The sequence below is a fragment of the Hippocampus guttulatus genome, chromosome 13, assembly GCF_054856545.1.
Source record: "Hippocampus guttulatus isolate MCC_2025c chromosome 13, RoL_Hgut_1.0, whole genome shotgun sequence".
In the NCBI taxonomy this organism is placed as follows: Eukaryota; Metazoa; Chordata; class Actinopteri; order Syngnathiformes; family Syngnathidae; genus Hippocampus; species Hippocampus guttulatus.
In genome coordinates this window covers 18,700,629-18,720,306 of record NC_141273.1, presented here as the reverse complement: position 1 = coordinate 18,720,306, position 19,678 = coordinate 18,700,629, and the positions used below count along the sequence as shown (strand labels likewise).

General features: G+C 46.1%; 1 protein-coding gene across 1 annotated transcript in view; it reads left to right on the top strand.

Annotated features, from left to right (window-relative positions):
• The window catches only part of LOC147196770 (transcription regulator protein BACH2-like), a 77,439-nt gene that overhangs the window by 39,877 nt on the left and 17,884 nt on the right, over positions 1 to 19,678 (top strand). The window contains exon 2 of the mRNA XM_086126905.1: positions 5,321 to 5,597. Coding sequence (XP_085983031.1) covers positions 5,337 to 5,597 — 261 coding nt within the window. The 5' untranslated portion in view covers positions 5,321 to 5,336. The remainder of the gene's footprint in view (positions 1 to 5,320; positions 5,598 to 19,678) is intronic.

Below are 19,678 nucleotides of genomic sequence, written 5' to 3'. Positions count from 1 at the left end.
AATTTGTATGACGGCGAAGAAAATGATCAGGTGCCTTTATGTTGTCCCTTTATCCCAGACTTTTTCGGTGACATTGGTCTTCCTGGAAAAGAAAAAAAAAGGTTTTCATGAACTTTTTGTGTAATTTAGACCGCATTGTCCTGCTTGTGAAATCAGTTGGAAATATGTGTCATCTTAAGGCTAATATAATGTTTACCACAATTATTTCCTCCCACATTCCTAAAACATACATGGTAAGTTGATTGAACCCTCTAAATTAGGGTGTCAAACTCATTTTAGTCACGGGCCAATTTTGAGTTACACTTTCCTTCAGAGGGCCATTATGACTTCAAAATTATCACTTGTACACACCAAATTAATAGATTTCTAGTTTTGAAAAGAGTCAAGTCAATTCTTATTGTTTGTTCAATTATTTTTCAAGTGAGTGTAAACAGGGTAACAATATTATTAAATCGGATGTGGCCCCCGGGCCTTGAGTTTGATACAAGCTCTAAATTGTCCCTCGGTGTGATTGTGAGTGCGAATGGCTTTCTCTCTGCATGTGGCTGGCAATCAGAATCAGATTTATTGGCCAAGAATGTAAAACACACAAGGAATTTACTTTCCCTGTCACGTTTGTGAGGTGGTAGAGGACCCCAAAATAGCAGGGAGGAGTAGGGTGGACATCAGTGAGGTCACTTCACAAGATGTATTTAACAAAAATACAAACACAAAGCAGACACAAAAAATGACAAACACAATTACCCAACACCAACTGGTCGAGCAGGGAGTCCTTTTAACAAAACGCTAACTAATGACACAATGACCAACAGGTGTGGCACTGCAAGAGGAGCCCTACAGTGCCACCTGTTGGTCACAAACAGAACCACCCTAACATTCCCAGTTACAATCTGTCCAGAACAGTGGTTCTGAACCTTGTTAGAGATACCAAACTCAACCAGTTCATATGCACATTCACCGAACCCCTCATTCGTGAAAAACAAAAATATGACTTTTTCCAAATTCAAGACATAAAAAAAACATATTTATTAAAAGCAGAAAAAAGTAAATCAAATTTCAAGACATAAGCATTAGTTTTTATTTTTATTTTACGCCGCACTATCACGACAGTCACACGTTGACTTCTGAGCGAACTAAATTTCCCGCAGCACTGATTGGACAAGCAGTGTAATTTGATCGTCTGCAGCCAGTGATGGTTAACCGGGCGTATCATAACTAATTGACATGTTGAGTCAGGTATATCTTAACCTCCATGGCAAAGGCTGTGTCGAAGCCCTGATTCCGATTCAGCGAACACCTAGGGTTACGTCGAACCCAGGTGAAGAACCACTGGTCCAGAGAAACGGCAACAAAAACAATGACGAACAGAAGGAGACAGAATGGGAAGCCCGGCGGTTTGCTATTTAGCGTCCTGGCATCTGGTGAAAGGAAGAGAAAATGACAGACTCGAACCATTCGCCTTGAAGGGGAGCTTCATTGAAAATCATCGAAAATCATGAGATTAGAATGCTTAAAACCAAGCATCAGTCTAGATCAGGGATGCCCAACCAGTCGATCATGATCGACCGGTTGCCTGTGGACTGTTCCCAAGTCGATCGTGAGGAGTGTGGAAGGAAATGGGGTGGGGGGGGCGGATATTTTTGTGTCTGTGTGTGTGTTATTAATATATATTTTTTGTGTCAGTGCATACTGCACTATGAGCATCCTATCAGTTTCATTTCACAAAAAAGGTATTAAAAAAATTTAATGGAAAAAAAGCAGTTCATCTTTAACCTACGGTGGCACGTGACCTGCATCACCGCAAGTTGTTAGCGGTCCGCAGTCTGGATTTGCAACTTGCGATCAGAGCTGTTGCGCTATATCTTTTTATATTTTTTTAATCATTCTCATTCAGAATTGATATCATTCTCCTTCAAAGTTTGTTTTATCTGCAATTCACTGATGCCACTGGCAAAGAATGGGAATCTGAAGCATCAGTAGAAGCGCTAGTCATCTTTGTGCACTTAACACCGCTGCAAAAGTCCATCCCATGCCTCCACGTCAGGTCTCCACTTCCTTTTCACAAACTCACAAACTCTTGAATCTGCTTTATTTTTCTGTTTCGTTCACGTTCGGGGCTGTTATAGCTGTTGCTCATCATGGCATGCGTGTGTGCATGCATGCGTCCGCGCACGTGTGCATGGTCGCTTGCATGTCTGTATGCGTGCATGTTGCGGTAAGGCATCGATCGGGGTTGGTTGGTTGCCTGAAAAGTCGTTCTTTGATCACAAAAGGTTTTTATTTAACATTGAAACCAAAATTAGTCCACAACGCTTTTGCTAGTGCTTTTGTTCCTGCCTCTGTGAGCCACACGTTGAAGCAACTGCAACTGGGCAAACGCACAACAGGCAAAGAGCACATACAAAGCGTCAGTGCAAAGACTGCAAAACCACGGTCCGTATGTTCGCATGGTACAGTACCATGCAGAGCACACCAAATGGTACTTGCCTTTCCCAAGTAGCCTTCCACCCCATCCCCTGTCGTAATATAAATCAATAAATCTAAACATTTCCTAGGGCGAAGCCACTGATGTTCCAGAGGGAGTGATACCACTTCTTGGTGTCCTCTGGCTTTGCTACAGAGTGCACATGCAGTTTTCGCAAATACTTATACATACATGTGCACTGCCAAGCATATATGAGCAATAAATAGTACACACCAAATATATCCGAGATGAAAGTAAGACATAATCGGGCCAGAGATGGAAAAAAAGTAGGACAGGAAAAAAAAAAATAGAACATGCCCCATCCACATACAGTTTACAGAGTGAAACTGGTGAGTTATTTCTCAGTGTTTATTAATTTATTACGTGTGCATGTGCACTAGATGCATGCTGTTCTGCTTTTGGACATTTTATTTCTGTGATGAATAATTTAGTGTGTGCGCGCGTGTCTGTAGCCACCTTAACCCATCTGTGGATGTCTCAAATTTTAGTGACCTAAAATTGTGATTGATGATGACGAGAAAAACATAAACAAAGAACAATCGAATACCCTCAAAAACACAGCGACACTCTTTCCAACTTTATGAACGCGCCTTGAATACAGTGTTTTGCGATGTCTTGTATGTGATTCTGCCCTTGCTGAGTGAGGGACATCTCAAACACTTTACACTGAATGTGCATGCAAAAAAAAAAAAAGCTTAATGAACAGTTGCCGCCAAAATTCACAGGCACATATCCACCGATGCCCACTTCGACCTCTGAAAATATCCAAGCAATCACCACAATATTTTGGATTTTATAGGCATTAAGCTTTTTCCTCACTTTAGTTGTTCACTGTAGAGAAAAAGCTTAATGTGGAAAATGCAAACTCCACACAGGAAGGCCCAAGCCCGGAATCAAAACCATGACCTCTGCACTGTGAGGCAGACATGTTAACCAGTCGACCACTGTGCCACCATATACAGTACTGTGTACATGTCATCATTGCATAAATAAATTATATACATGTGTACACTGAAACTTTTGTTCAACGACACCAGCCATAAAGAAAACACAATTTCAGCCAGTTGGTTCAAACCATAATGTCATCGACGCGTTTTTATACTCGTTATTATGGAATATAGAAGAAGTCCGCTAACCCGTTTTCAGAGTTTGGTTGTGTGACTTTCCGCATATAGCGGATTCATGAGCTCACATAACCATAGATTTGTTACGCGAATAAGCACCCATGTTTGAACCTGTTGGTGAATAGTCATACACAAGACAACAGAATCTCCTTCACACAAGACACAACACCTAAAAGCATTTACAAACAGAACACTTAACGACATTCAGAAGCTTAGCAGAGAAAACAACGAAGCTTACCAAAATTATGAAGAGAATATTTAAACACATTAACAGAAACCTTTAAAAACATTTAAAGCATTTTAAAACAAAAATAAAATATATATATATTTTAAAAATGAATGTAAGTCCTTAATCAGACTCAGATTTGATCTTAGTGTTCCTGTTTGGTGCCTTCTACCATCTCTGTTACTGATTTATTGCTTTATTGTTGTATATATCTTAATTGCTCCATGTACAGCACTTTGTATGCAGCGATGGCTGTTTGAAAGTGCTCTACAAATACAGTTAGGTAGAGAGTTAAGTAAAAGGTACAGCATAAAAGCAAAGATTTCAAATCAGCTTTTAAAAGCAATTACACTTGACTTAATTTCTCTTGGCAGCTTATTCCTGTAAGTGCAGCGTTTACTCTGGGCTTCACTGATTGACCCACGTCTGCAGATCTCAGACCCCTTCTGGGTTTATAGTCAATCAGCATTTCTTTTATGTATTCAGGACCCAAACCATTCAATGATTTTCAGCAGCAGTCCCCAACCTTTTTTGCCCCATAGACCGGATTAATGTCTAATTTTCAGGGGACGGCCTTTAAGGTTTGTCAGATGAATACAACAAAATAATATGATATGACCTGCATGAAAACTGCTATTTTCTAAACATAATAATAAACACCAATCATGACACAAGTAACGTAGTCTCTGGCCGCAACACACTCTGGTCGCTAGGGTAACGTTTAAATGTGCCTTCAAAACAAGATACACCGCAAATACAAAGTGCATGAAAAATATGACTCAACATCGCCGCATATTATGCAGAGTGGGCTTGGTGCGTGGGGACCTCTTGTTGAGATAAGTCTGTATTTAAAGTCGACTCCTGACAATCTCTATGAAATGTAGCCTTCTTTTTCTTGAAAGTCGTAGGCTCCTCTTCTGTCTCCTGGCTGCCCCCCCCCCCTCCCCCCAAAAAACTTTTCCAAAGATGTTTGTTTTTTTCTTATTTTTCTGGCTCCTGGGTTTCATTTCAGCGGTAACCGAGAAGCACGCCTTGACCTACGTCAAGAGTGACACACTATAGACGGATGTAACAACAATCCCGCAATTTTTCAAAATAAAACATCTTTTGGAAGTTATGTAAGTTATTTATTCTGGCTGTGTGGCCAGGGGGTTGGGGACCACTGATTTACAGGATATAAATACAGTGCCCCTCCAAACCAGTAGCGATGACCAAGGTTCCCAAACATCATGGCTGTCCACTACTCACCCATGATGACTGAATTGCACTTCAATTTCACTGTACATTCTATATTGTATGTGACAAAGTGCATTTACCTTTATTTCATGAGTCTAACAACACACTAATAAACTCCCGCAATCAGTACGAGTGAAGTACAGTGTGTATGATTTCCTTTAATTCGGGAAGAAAAGCCAAAAAAAAAGTTATCTACAACAACAACAAAAATTCTTATTAACGCCTTTTCTTCTGGTTTCTTTTGTCCAGGTTGCGACTGAAAGTGATGTCGGCAGGCGACGAGCAGGAGAGTGAGGCAGTAGTGCCTGTATACGTGTACGAGTCCAAAGTCCACTGTGCCAATGTGTTGTTAAGTCTTGAGGAGCAGCAGAGACAGGGCATCCTGTGTGATGTCACTGTGTTCGTGGAAGGCAGGGAGGTACGAGCGCACAGGGCCATCCTCGCTGCGAGTAGCCGCTACTTCCTACAAGCTCTGCTGGGATACAATGGGCCACCAGGGGAACCCATCATTAACCTCCCCGATAAGGTAAACTTGGAACACACTTCCTAAACACTTTTGCAAAAATTGGTTGGACCAGGGCTTTAAATTAGCACGAGAGTGAGAGAAAATGTGAGTGTAAATATGAGTGAATGGAAGAAATTGATGTAAAAATGAAAAACAAAGAAAAGCTGACATCCTGTCTTATTACGAACAAGTGTGGAAGAGAATCACATTGAACACATGATACTCAAGCGAAGTAGGCCACCGGGCTGGCGTCCACATCGGCGAAGGGGGATTGTCGTCACTACGTGGCAAGGAGTCAACGAAAGTGGAGTACTTTTAGAGGTGCGACCACAAAACATATTCAGAATCAGAATCATCTTTATTGGCCAAGTATGTAGAACACACAAGGAATTTGTCTCCGGTATAACACGCTGCATTAGTATCATCGTAAACAACAAATCATTGAACCATTTTAGAGTAACCAGTAGCAGTATTTGTAGTACAAGAAGAGTGACTACGTCAGTGACTGTTTAAGGAGTTAATGGCTAGAGGGAAGAAGCTGTTTAAGTGTCTACTGGATTTGGTGCGCATGGATCTGTAGCGTCTGCCTTAGGGGAGTAGCTGGAAAAGGTGGTGGGCAGGGTGCGGGGGATCCAGGAGGATTTTCCGTGCCCTTGTCTTGATTCTTGCAGTGTGCAAGTCCTCAAGAGTGGGTAGGGCGGTGCCAACGATTTTTTCCGCCGTCCTAACTGTCCGTTGAAGTCGGATTTTGTCCTTTTTTGTGGCGGCCCCAAACCAAACCGTGATGGAAGAACACAGGATTGATTCGATGACTGCCGTGTAGAACTGTCGTAGCACCTCCTGTGGCAGGCCATGCTTCCTCAGCAGCCTCAGGAAGTACATCCTCTGCCGGGCCCTTTTCAGGATGGAGATGGTGTTGACTTCCCACTTCATGTCCTGGGAGACTGTGATTCCCAGGAACTTGAAGGTCTCGACGGTTGACACAGGGCAGTTGGATAGTGTGAGGGGCAACTGTGGAGAAGAATGTTTCCTGAAGTCCACGATCATCTCTACAGTCTTGAGCGTGTTCAGCCCGAGGTTGTGTCGGCTGCACCAGAGCTCCAGCTGCTCCACTTGTTGGCGGTACGCAGACTCGTCGCCGTCTTTGATGAGACCGATGACCGTGGTGTCGTCTGCGAACTTTATGAGTTTGACAGCTGGATCTGTTGAGGTGCAATCGTTTGTGTAGAGAGGGAAGAGCAATGGAGAGAGGACACATCCCTGTGGGTCTCCAGTGCTGGTGGTGCGTATTGATGATGTTGTTGCTCCCAGTCTCACCTGTTGTGTCCGTACCGTCAGGAAGCTGAGGATCCACTGGCAGATCGTAGGGGACACACCGAGGTGGAGAAGTTTGGGGGTGAGGAGTTCCGGGATGATGGTGTTGAACGCAGAGCTGAAATCCACAAACAGAATCCTTGCGTAGGTCCCTGTGCTGTCGAGGTGCTCGAGGATGTAGTGCAGACCTATGTTGACTGCGTCTTCCACAGACCTGTTTGCCCGGTAGGCAAACTGGAGAGGGTCCAGCAGGGGTCCGGTGACGTTCTTTAGGTGGTTCAGCACAAGGCGTTCAAAGGACTTCATGACCACAGACGTCAGGGCGACAGGCCTATAGTCGTTCAGTTACGATGTTGCCGATTTCTTGGGAACTGGGATGATGGTAGACTCTTTGAAGCAGGATGGGACCTCACACAGCTCCAGAGATCTGTTGAAGATTTGTGTGAAGACCGGAGCCAGCTGGTCAGCGCAGACTTTCAGGCAGGAGGGGGACACTTTGTTTGGCCCCGCAGCTTTCTTGATCTTCTGCTGCTTGAAGAGCCGTCTCACATCCTGTTCGTGGATCTGTAGTGGAGAAAAAGAGGGTGGGGGGGTAGGTAGAGTGGTTTCTGGTAGAGGTGGGTGTGTGTGGGAAACGGGGGTGACCTTTTCAAATCGGCAGAAAAACATGTTTAGTTCATTAGCAAGACCCTTATTGTTCACTGTTTGGGGGGGGGGGGGGGGTGGCGTTCTATAGTTAGTGATTGCTTTCAGGCCATTCCATACAGATGCAGAGTCGTTAGCAGAGAACTGGTTTTTCAGCCTCTCTGCATAGCTTCTCTTAGCGATGTTAATTTCCTTTGTCAATTGGTTTCGGGCGTGTTTGTACAGTGCCCGATCTCCACTTCTAAATGCGGCCTCTTTTTCTTTCCTGAGTTGCCTGAGTTTGGGAGTAAACCATGGCTTGTTATTATTGAAGGAGCGGAAGGACTTCGTTGGTACACACATGTCCTCACAGAAACTGATGTATGATGTTACAGTGTCTGTGTGTTCATCCAGTGTGCCCGTTGAAGTTTCAAAGACGCCCCAATCAGTGCAGTCTAAGCATTCTTGTAGAGCTAGCTTTGCTTCATCTGTCCATTTTTTCAGTCTTAACAACCGGTTTAGCACATTTGAGTTTCTGTCTGTATGTAGGTATTAAGTGGATTAAATTGTGGTCAGAAAGACCCAATGCTGCACGGGCGACCGATCGGTATGAATTTTTGATTGTTGTATAGCAGTGGTCTAGAATGTTGCCTTCTCTGGTGAAACAGTCGATGTGCTGCTTATATCTGGGAAGTTCACGGTTAAGATGTGCTCTATTAAAATCGCCCAAAATTATCAGGGGTGACTCTGGGTATTTTAGTTCGAGTTTGTTTACTTGTTCGGCTAGCGTTTGTATCGCCGTGTTAGCGTTAGCTTGTGGCGCAATGTAAACACCGACTAGTAAAAAGGAGGTGAGCTCACGTGGCGAGTAGAATGGCTTGCAGTTTAAAGACAGCGACTCCAGGTCCGGGCTGCAGTGTGCGTCGAGCTTCGTGACATCAGTGCACCATTCTTTGTTGATATAGAAGCAAATCCCGCCACCTTTCGATTTCCCTGATAGCTCCGTGTCGCGGTCGGCTCGGAGAAGGCGGAAGCCGGGTAGATGTAGCGCGGAATCCGGGTGGCGGTCACTGAGCCAGGTTTCAGTGAAGCAGACCGCAGCAGAACGTGCAAAGGTTTTGTTGGTCTTTGTGAGGAGAAGAATTTCATCCATCTTGTTTGGCAGAGATCGTAGATTAGCAAGATGGATCGATGGGAGCGGGGTTCGAAATCCGCGCTGCCGGAGCTTGACGAGCACGCCGGCTCTCTTCCCCCTCCTCCGGCGGCGTTTCCATGCTCCGTACAGCGCAGCCGCTCCGCTCGCGATTAGCTCCGAAAAACCTTGTGGGTTTTTGTGTGCTGGTGAAAAAAGACCGAGCGTAGACTCCCCAATGCGCAGCAACTTTTCCCTCGTGTAAGTAAGCCGCTCAGGGTCGCCAAAAACTAACGAAAATGACAAAAACAGGGATAATACTAGGGAGCGTGTGACCGAGGCTGCCATACCTGTCGGCGCCCGATGATTCAGCGCATTGACTCAGAAATGTCGGAAGCAGAAACGGACATCGATCACCTGAGCAGCTTGCTGGAAATGTTATCCGCCAAGGAATGGCGTTTGTTCGTGCTAAACCGTATAAGAGTTTCTCACTACTGGACGACTTGGAGACAAAAATTGAAGTCTCTCAGGAATAAAGGGAACGGATTATTCTTTCTAAAAGCCGTGCACAGCGAATGATAAGGAAAAAGAACAACATGAAACAAATTCCATCACAGCAGAGAGTAAGTGACGCTTGTTAAGCGAGTGCATTTGGACAGAAAGCATCAATAAAGGTGCCAAAGTTGATTAGCAGTAAATGGAGATGTCAATGAATGGCAGTCAATGTGAGGCAGCTATTCACCAGAATGAGACAAAGTGTAAAAGGGAGAAATTCACTTCTTTGAAAGCCTATCTCACTGGACAAGCTGCAAACCTCGTAGCAGGACTGATGACAACAAATTAAATTCATGCCACTGCAATTGAGCTGCTGCAAACAAGATTTGTGAAAATGGATATGATGAGGTGATAAGTGTTGTGATGTTTGGGTCTGCCAGGTTGGACCGTCATTTTTCCGCATCATCAGGACAAAAACACCACCGGGTGATGATCAGTTAACCCCGGACCTCTCTTCACCTGCATGTTCAAGACCGTGTACATGACCACAAAGTCAATTATCAAACTGAGGCTTGGGATTTCCGGAGCCAAGTGCACATGTGTTATGCATCCACTAGATGGAACTACGCTAAAGGGAATACAATACAATCCAGTTTTATTTATACAGCGCTTTCACAACAGCTGCACCTGCAACAAAGTGCTTTACAGAACATTTAAAATACTCCATCCGAGAAATCTGAATATTGATCCATATATAAGGCGCACTGTCGGCTTTTGAAAACGCTTTTAGGTGCACCTGAATTGTGCGGAAAATACGGTAGCTTGCAAGGTGTTAAATAAGTTCTGTGCATGAATTGATAATGAATAAGCTGATGATCTGGATTTCTCAGTTAAAGTTAAAATCCCTATTTGATGTTTCAAATATTGTTACTTTAGAAAGATAGTCGGTTAGCTTATTTTTTAAATTAGAGAAAAACGTGATGAAGGATTGTGCTACAATGTTAATCTTATCTTTGTATTAATTGAAATAGGTTTAAGTTTTTTTTTTCCATCAGAGTTTCACTTCAGCCTTCATCTGAGCTGTCAGTGTCACTGCTTCCTTGTAACGTATCAAAAGAAAAGCTGACCAAGTCGGGAAACCTTCAAAATAAGGCTGTCCGACCCAGTCAAGGCTGCGAACCACCTGCACCCCGCAATCTGTCCGTGTTGATACAGTACTGCCATCTCAAAGCGGGCTTACACATTCCCACACAGGGACACATTGCTTCGAGAGCGGCAAGGGCTTGAAGCGCAGCTTAACTCATCAAAAAAAGTTATTGCTGAAACAAAAACAGTTGTCGCGAACACAACCCTAAAATACAGTATGCGAGACAATCAACAGACAGGCGATGTTGCGGAGCCAATGAGCTCACGGGATAAATCCACTCGTGCTCATTGTCGTGCCGGGAACCAATCGCGCCTTGTTTGAGTGGGTATGTACAAAGTCTCAGAGTCATGTAAGCTCTTTGTTCGGCATGCAGGGAAACATTCTCTATCGCACATCCACATGAAACAATGCAACTTTTCACATTATAGGTGCCGATATGGCTGTATCTTTTTATTAGTTTTGGGGGGGGGGGCGGGAACGCGAAACGCTGAGGCTGCAAGATTTGTAGCACAAAGTGGCGAGGGATCACTGTAATCTTCGCATCAATGTGAAGAACACCAAGGAGATGGTGGTGGACCTTAGGAAGGACAGATGCCCCCTAGTCAAGACATTGATGGAGCAGCAGTGGGAATGGTTTCCAGCTACTGTAAAGGTACCTTTGCGTCCTCCTTTACGAGGACATCAGCTGGATCTGAAATACAGTGATCCCTCGCTATTTCGCGGTTCGTTTATCGTGGCCCCCTCCGTGAGTCGTCACCTTACCGTGGTGGAGGGGTTTGTGTGTCCCGATGATCCTAGGAGCTAAGTTGTCTGGGGCTTTATGCCCCTGGCAGGGTCACCCATGGCAAACAGGTTCTAGGTGAGGGGCCAGACAAAGCACGGCTCAAAGACCCCTGATGATGATTAAAATAAATGGATCTAAGTTTCCCTTGCCTGGACGCGGGTCACCGGGGCCCCCCTCTGGAGCCAGGCCTGGAGGTGGGGCTCGTTGGCAAGCGCCTGGTGGCCGGGCCTACACCCATGGGGCCCGGCCGGGCACAGCCCGAAGAGGCAACGTGGGTCCCCCTTCCCATGGGCTCACCACCCATGAGAGGGGCCAAAGGGGTCGGGTGCAATGTGAGCTGGGTGGCAGCCAAAGGCGGGGACCCTGGCGGTCCGATCCTCGGCTGCAGAAGCTAGCTCTTGGGACATGGAATGTCACCTCTCTGGCAGGGAAGGAGCCTGAGCTGGTGTGTGAGGCAGAGAAGTTCCGACTGGATATAGTCGGACTTGCCTCCACACACAGCCTGGGTTCTGGTACCAGTTCTCTCGAGAGGGGTTGGACTCTCTTCCACTCTGGAGTTGCTCACGGTGAGAGGCGCAGAGCAGGTGTGGGCATACTCATTGCCCCCCGGCTCAGTGCCTGTACATTGGGGTTCACACCGGTAGACGAGAGGGTTGCCTCCCTCCGCCTTCGGGTGGGTGGACTGGTCCTGACTGTTGTTTGTGCATATGCACCAAACAGCAGCTCAGCATACCCACCCTTTTTGGAGTCCTTGGAGGGTGTGCTGGAGAGTACTCCTGCTGGGGACTCCCTTGTTCTGCTGGGGGACTTCAATGCTCACGTGGGCAATGACAGTGAGACCTGGAGGGGCGTGATTGGGAGGAACGGCCCCCTCGATCAGAACTTGAGTGGCGTTTTGTTATTGGACTTCTGTGCTCGTCACGGATTGTCCATAACAAACGCCTTGTTCAAACATAAGGGTGTCCATATGTGCACTTGGCACCAGGACACCCTAGGCCGCAGTTCGATGATCGACTTTGTAGTTGTATCATCGGATTTGCGGCCGCATGTTCTGGACACTCGGGTGAAGAGAGGGGCGGAGCTGTCAACTGATCACCACCTGGTGGTGAGTAGGCTCCGATGGTGGGGAAAGATGCCGGTCCGTCCTGGCAGACCCAAACGTATTGTGAGGGTTTGTTGGGAGCGTCTGGCGGAATCCCCTGTCAGAAGGAGTTTCAACTCCCACCTCCGACAGAGCTTTTCCCATGTTCCGGGGGAGGCGGGGGACATTGAGCCTGAGTGGACCATGTTCCGTGCCTCTATTGTTGAGGCGGCCAATCTGAGTTGTGGCCGTAAGGTGGTTGGTGCCTGTCGTGGCGGCAACCCCCGTACTCGCTGGTGGACACCAGCAGTAAGGGATGCCGTCAAGTTGAAGAAGGAGTCCTATCGAGCCTTTATGGCCTGTGGGACCCCAGAGGCAGCTGACGGGTATCGACTGGCCAAGCGGAACGCGGCTTCGGTGGTCGCCGAGGCAAAAACCCGAGCGTGGGAAGAGTTCGGTGAGGCCATGGAAGCCGACTTCCGGACGGCTTCGAGGAAATTCTGGTCCACCATCCGACGTCTCAGGAGGGGGAAGCAGTGCACCACTAACACTGTGTACAGTGGGGATGGGGCGCTGCTGACTTCGACTCGGGACGTTGTGAACCGGTGGGCAGAGTACTTCGAAGACCTCCTCAACTCCACCAACACGCCTTCCTTGGAGGAAGCAGAGCCTGGGGACTCTGAGGTGGGCTCTCCTATCTCTGTGGTTGAAGTCACCGATGTGGTTAAAAAGCTCCTCGGTGGCAGGGCCCCGGGGGTGAATGAGATCCGCCCGGAGTTCCTCAAGGCTCTGGATGTTGTGGGGCTGTCCTGGTTGACACGCCTCTGCAACATCGCATGGTCAACAGGGAGAGTGCCTCTGGATTGGCAGACCGGGGTGGTAGTCCCTCTTTTTAAAAAGGGGGACCGGAGGGTGTGTTCCAACTACAGAGGGATCACACTCCTCAGCCTCCCTGGTAAGGTCTATTCAGGGGTGCTGGAGAGGAGGGTCCGTCAGGAAGTCGAGCCTCAGATTGAGGAGGAGCAGTGTGGTTTTCGTCCCGGCCGTGGAACAGTGGACCAGCTCTACACCCTTAGCAGGGTCCTCGAGGGTATGTGGGAATTCGCCCAACCAGTCTACATGTGTTTTGTGGACTTGGAGAAGGCGTTTGACCGTGTCCCTCGGGGAGTTCTGTGGGGGGTGCTTCGTGGGTATGGGGTACCGAACCCCCTGGTACGGGCTGTTCGGTCACTATACCACCGATGCCAGAGTTTGGTTCGCATTGCCGGCAGTAAGTCGGAATCGTTTCCAGTGGGGGTAGGACTCCGCCAAGGCTGCCCTTTGTCGCCGATTCTGTTCATAACCTTTATGGACAGAATCTCTAGGCGCAGCCGAAGCGTTGAGGGGGTCCGTTTTGGGAGCCTCAGTATTGCATCCCTGCTTTTTGCAGATGATGTGGTGCTGTTGGCTCCTTCAAACGGGGCTCTCCAACTCTCACTGGAGCGTTTCGCAGCCGAGTGTGAAGCGGTTGGGATGAAGATCAGCACCTCCAAATCTGAAACCATGGTCCTCAGTCGGAAAAGGGTGGAGTGCCCCCTCCGGGTCGGGGAGGAGATCTTGCCCCAAGTGGAGGAGTTCAAGTATCTTGGGGTCTTGTTCACGAGTGGGGGCAGGAGGGAGCAGGAGATTGACAGGCGGATCGGTGCAGCGTCTGCTGTGATGCGGACGTTGTATCGGTCTGTCGTGGTGAAGAAGGAGCTGAGCCAAAGGGCGAAGCTCTCAATTTACCGGTCGATCTACGTTCCAACCCTCATCTATGGTCACGAGCTATGGGTCGTGACCGAAAGAACGAGATCCCGGATACAAGCGGCCGAAATGAGTTTTCTCCGCAGGGTGTCCGGGCTCTCCCTTAGAGATAATGTGAGAAGCTCGGTCATCCGGGAGGGGCTCAGAGTCGAGCCGCTTCTCCTCCACATCGAGAGGAGCCAGATGAGGTGGCTTGGGCATCTGATTCGGATGCCTCCTGAGCGCCTCCCTGGTGAGGTGTTCCGGGCATGTCCCACCGGGAGGAGACCCCGAGGAAGACCCAGGACACGCTGGAGAGACTATGTCACCCAGCTGGCCTGGGAACGTCTCGGGATCCCCCGGGGAGAGCTGGAAGAAGTAGCTAGGGAGAGGGAAGTCTGGGCTTCCCTGCTAAAGCTGTTGCCCCCGCGACCCGGCCCCGGATAAGCGGTAGATGATGGATGGATGGATGGTTTATCGTGGCTTCAGTGCATCGTGGATTTTTTTACATATTTATAAAAAAAAAAAGGATTTTTTTTTTCATATACATGTAGTACAGTACTGTATATGTTGCTCGATGTGACTCGCTGTTGTTTTGCTGACTTTCGCAGCTTCTTACGGACCGTTTGCGGACTTAAAAAAAAATAACAAAAAATATATATACTGTATATTTGTTATATGTTTAATGTATTTTGTTATTCATAAACTAACCTAACTTATACATGTTTAAATCTATTAGGATACAGCATTAAGTCATGTTAATTATTTCAAAATGTAGTTTTCCATGCATGTATACCATTAAATTTGGCCTTATAAATATTATGCACATGTACCTACTTCTCGGATTTTCGTTTATCGCGGGTGGTTTTGGTACCCATTAACCACGATAAACGAGGGATTACTGTATTTCCTATCTGTTGAAGAAGACTCACCTACATCACAACTTCCTCTGAAGCTGTGTCGTGCCCAAGTGGGGAGCTGTGTCTTGGAGAGTTTCTACGGATGTGTACCGCCCTTAGTACCAGCATCACAGTATGGCACCGCAGTTGGTCGGCAGAAAGGAGAGTAAAGGCTGCTCAGAAGATCGTGGGGTACAACCATCGATACCTTTTTCAGCAGATACAGAAAAAAATGCTCTCTTCATCATGAAGGAGCCAATGTACCACTCATATTCCCTCTTCCATCTTCTCTGCTCAGGCGGAAGGGTACGGCTCGTTTGGAGCACTACCACCGCATCTTTCCGCAAGCTGATGGACTGTTAAAGTACAACTGTGACATAATTTTAGAAAGTCCCAAATGAAGTATTTTTACGTCACAGGTAAAATAATTAAGATAAGATAAGGTAGTCCAGTGGTTAGCACGTCGGCTTCACAGTGCAGAGTTACCGGGTTCGATTCCAGCTCCGGCCTCCCTGTGTGGAGTTTGCATGTTCTCCCCGGGCCTGCGTGGGTTTTCTCCGGGTACTCCGGTTTCCTCCCACATTCCAAAAAACATGCATGGCAGGCTGATTGGACGCTCTAAATTGTCCCTAGGTGTGAGTGTGGGCGTGGATGGTTGTTCGTCTCTGTGTGCCCTGCGATTGGCTGGCAACTGATTCAGGGTGTCCCCCGCCTACTGCCCGAAGACGGCTGGGATAGGCTCCAGCACCCCCCGCGACCCTAGTGAGGATCAAGCGGTTCGGAAAATGGATGGATGGAAGATAAGATATCCTTTATTTGTCCCACACTGGGGAAATTTACAGCCTCCAGCAGCAAGAATGTAGGCAGAAAGAAGAAGAAAAAACAAACAAACACTGTTCAATTAAGTGCAATATAAATACAAAATGGATAAATCGCAGTGCTATTTACAGTTGTTTTCCACATCATTTAATTATTATTAATAATATTATTGTTGCTATTTTTTATTCAGCAGCCTGACAGCAGTTGGTAGGAACGAGCGTCGGTATCTCTCCTTCTTGCAGCGCGGGTGTAACAGTCTCTGGCTGAAGGAGCTACCTAGTGCTGTCAGGGCGGGCTGGAGAGGGTGGGAGGGACTGTCCATCATAGCTTTTAGCTCAGTTAGCATCCTTCTGTTGCCCATCTCCTCCAGAGTGTCAAGGGAGCAGCCCAGGACAGAACTGGCCTTCCTGACCAGTCGTTCCAGTCTCTTTCTGTCCCGGGCTGAGATGCTGCCTGACCAGCAGACAATGCCATAATGGATGGCCGAGGCCACCACCGTATTAAACTTAATGTATTAAACAAAATACATTAAATAAAGCATGGAAAAACATTCTATTTTGTATATTTGAAAAAGTAATTGTTTTCCCCAAAGTGAGACACTGCCGAGCGTCAAACCCGGAATTGTCACTTGAAAAGGTAGCGGGGCTCCATATAGAAAGTGTACAAAGCCAGTTAGAAATCAACTCGGAGAGCGATGTTTCAAACTTATCTGAAGGGGATCCGGGTGTTTGAAGAGTTGGAGGAAGAGGAGATTGTTGGTAAGATGTATAGTTGGACCCTACATTTACAAGCCAAATGCTCAGGATACATAAAATGTTGTGTCTGAACGGCCGGATGCGGAGTAGAGACGAGATTGAAAGAATGGCTGCGGTTATTAGCCTCACGTTATTGTTTGCAATTTGATGCTGTGCCGTGCTGTAAATTGCACACGATGGGATTACCTACTTGGTCCATGTGCAGGATTCCCGCTAGCAGTGAGAGCACACATCATAGTGGGATGGTGTCCTAAATTGTCATTGCGAACGTTGCGTTGTCGGCCACTCCACACATTATATCTGCAGCAGTGTTAGTTGTAAACCATGACAGAGGATTCCATCCATGCACTCACTTTGTTTGAATGTTTTCGTACAGGATTACATCCATGTACACGTATCATACGTTGAATCTAATGTGTTCACAAACAACAGCTGAAGTTATTCATTGATTAGAACACCGACCCTTTTTTGCAAATTCGGTTCAGAAAACAGAGGTATTTTAAATGCTTGAAACAAAGAAAAAAAACTTCTCGACAGTGGCGTGAGATTCATTAGACTTACGAGAACAAAACTGTACCGTTCCAATTTTCTGGTCCATTTATGTGCCCTATTTTTTTTTTTTGGTCACTCAAACAACTGTTGACCTGAATGCCATACAGTGCTGAGGCTTTTCTTAGAATAACTGCAAAGAGCAGTTAACGGCACAATCAACAATACATTACAATGGCTGACTGGCGACTCGGCATTCTGTAAATGAGGTCATTCGCCGGAGATTGCTGAACAAACGTACTTTCATTGTAAAGCGCGTTGCTATCGGTCTCACGATAAACCTGGGTAGGTTGTGTTAAAAAAACAAACTACACTTGGAATAGTTTTAGCCCTAAGTATTACTCACAAGATGGTTGGCCAATTTTACTTCACACCTGACCTTTAAATTCCAAATGTAATTTGTAGCACAGACATCAGCACCCCCCAACCGATCCCTGCACGTTGAACATTGTATTTTTTTATTCAAAAGCATCTCCTTTGTATTTTGTTGTTCTGTTTTTATTTTCAAAAGATGAACACTATTTATTAAAGTTTGTCACAAAACGGTCAAAATGATGATTATTTGAAACATTGAGCCACAGCAAAAGAGTAATGGATTTTTTTTAAAACTAACATTTTGTAAATACTAATTTTTGAGGGAAGACAAATCATTTGAATGCATCAGCATCGCTACATAAAGTTCGTTTAACATGCAAGAGTAATTATGCCCCATGTGTTCTCCAAAAATATGGACATATTTAAGTGTTGCAAACACGTTTGGTCACTTGAAACGGAGGCTGTTATGACGGCTGGTGGACTCCACCAGGCATTTATTTGGGTCTTTTACAAAGCACTAAGTAAAGTAAACTGCCCCATACTGCACTCTGTCATACAGGTGAGTGAGTCTGGCTCTTCATTTGAATCTCTGCATGAGTTGATTTTGTAAAAAAAAAAAAAAAAAAGGAAAGAAAGGAAAGAAATGCAAAAACTGAGTTCTTGACCTTAACGTTAGTTTGAATGGTATTTTTCTTCCATGAGAACCCTTTGCGCTGGAAAAAAAAACCCAGTACGTGGCTATTTTGTTGTTTTGCGTCAAACCATGGCACGCCACTATTCGAGAAAGATTTCGTTGTGCTGATGAAAAATTGTGGGCCCCTCCATCATTTAAGTTGCCCATCCCTGCCTCCGGGGTTGGGAGCACATTGCTGGGGATACATGGAAACGTTTCATCATTTATTTCCAAGATGCCATGGAAATCCTCAGTCGTTTTATAAGCCTGTCAATAAAATGGTAAATGTGCGCTACAACTTGTTTCCCCTGGGCAAAAATAATCTGTGGCACAGTTGTGCCAAAATCATAACAGTGTTAGCGCAAATGTTTCATTGAAGCTCAGATGACTGTTGAAAAAGAGTAAAATTGCTTCAGTGGATCTGAATGTTTTGTTCCTCATATTTAAAGTATAAACGCCTGTTTTAAGTGGACTCATTCAAAGGTTTTTAAAAATGTACCGGTATGTTACTTATTTCAAAGGCAAAATTACCGTATTTTCCGCACTAAAAGGCGCACTGGATTATGAGGCTTCAATTAATGGCCTATATTTTAATGTTTTTCATATGTTGTACGCACTGGACTATGAGGCGCAATCTACAATGCATCCACTAGATAGAGCTACACGTACGTCTTTGTCCGTCTCCTTGCCTTCTCTGCTTCCGTTTGACTCGAGAGGCGTTCATGACCGCCTCCAAAAAACTTAAAGCGCCACGGGAGGCACAAAATGCTCTGTGGAGCATGTTCATCTTCATCAGATGAACTCGAAACTCGGCGTGAGCTATGCGGGCCGCGTGTAGCACGCCATGTTTGTGCAGGCCGACGTTCGTTTGACGGGTGCTGCTTTCGATTGCGTGACCGAAGCAACATCTTCTCTTCCACACAAACACCATCTCCTTTGTTGTTTTGTTTCGAGGACGCTTTTATACCGAAAAAAACAATCCATTTTAGTTAGTTGTTTCCTTTTCTCCATTGTTGCTAGTTGCTAATGTTCCAATCCACTATCCACATACGCCCCTCCTCCACTATATGCTCTTTCTACTACTTCTGCGGCGTGATCCTGGTGGATTTTTGCACCACTGCCACCCGATGGCCATTTCTTTGCTATTTAACATTGCCGTCAAGCCTAATCCTTTGGTGAGAAGTTGCATCAGACTCTCTTGCACACTCCCCCATGAAAAAACATGATTGACGTATTAATATGTCATGGGGAGGGAGCGGCTATGCGCTAATTGACCTATTTATACGTCAAAGGGTGTAAATGAGTTAATAAAGCAGCGACACAGTTCACTGAACCAACAGCAAGTTATAACATTGTAAGCATGTCTCCAGCAAGGAGCCATCTTGGTCGCCGTATTAACGTAATGACCATACACAAGGTGCAAAAGATTTTAAGGCGCTCGGCGAGCTTTTAAGAAAACGGAAGACTTTTTGGTGACTATAGTGGGGAAAATACAGTACTTAGAAATCATTTATTTGTATTGTATGTTTGTTTAATTTGAGTGAAAAGATGATGCCTGAGAATTAACTGTTGAAACTAATGAGACAAAATAAGAAGACTTTCATTTAATAATCAGTTTACATACCATCAATCCATCCGTTTTCAGATCCGCTTATCCTCACAAGGGTCACGGGGACTGCTGGAGCCTATCCCAGCTGTCCTCGGGCAGTAGGCGAGGGACACCCCGAACCGGTTGCCAGCCAATCGCAGGG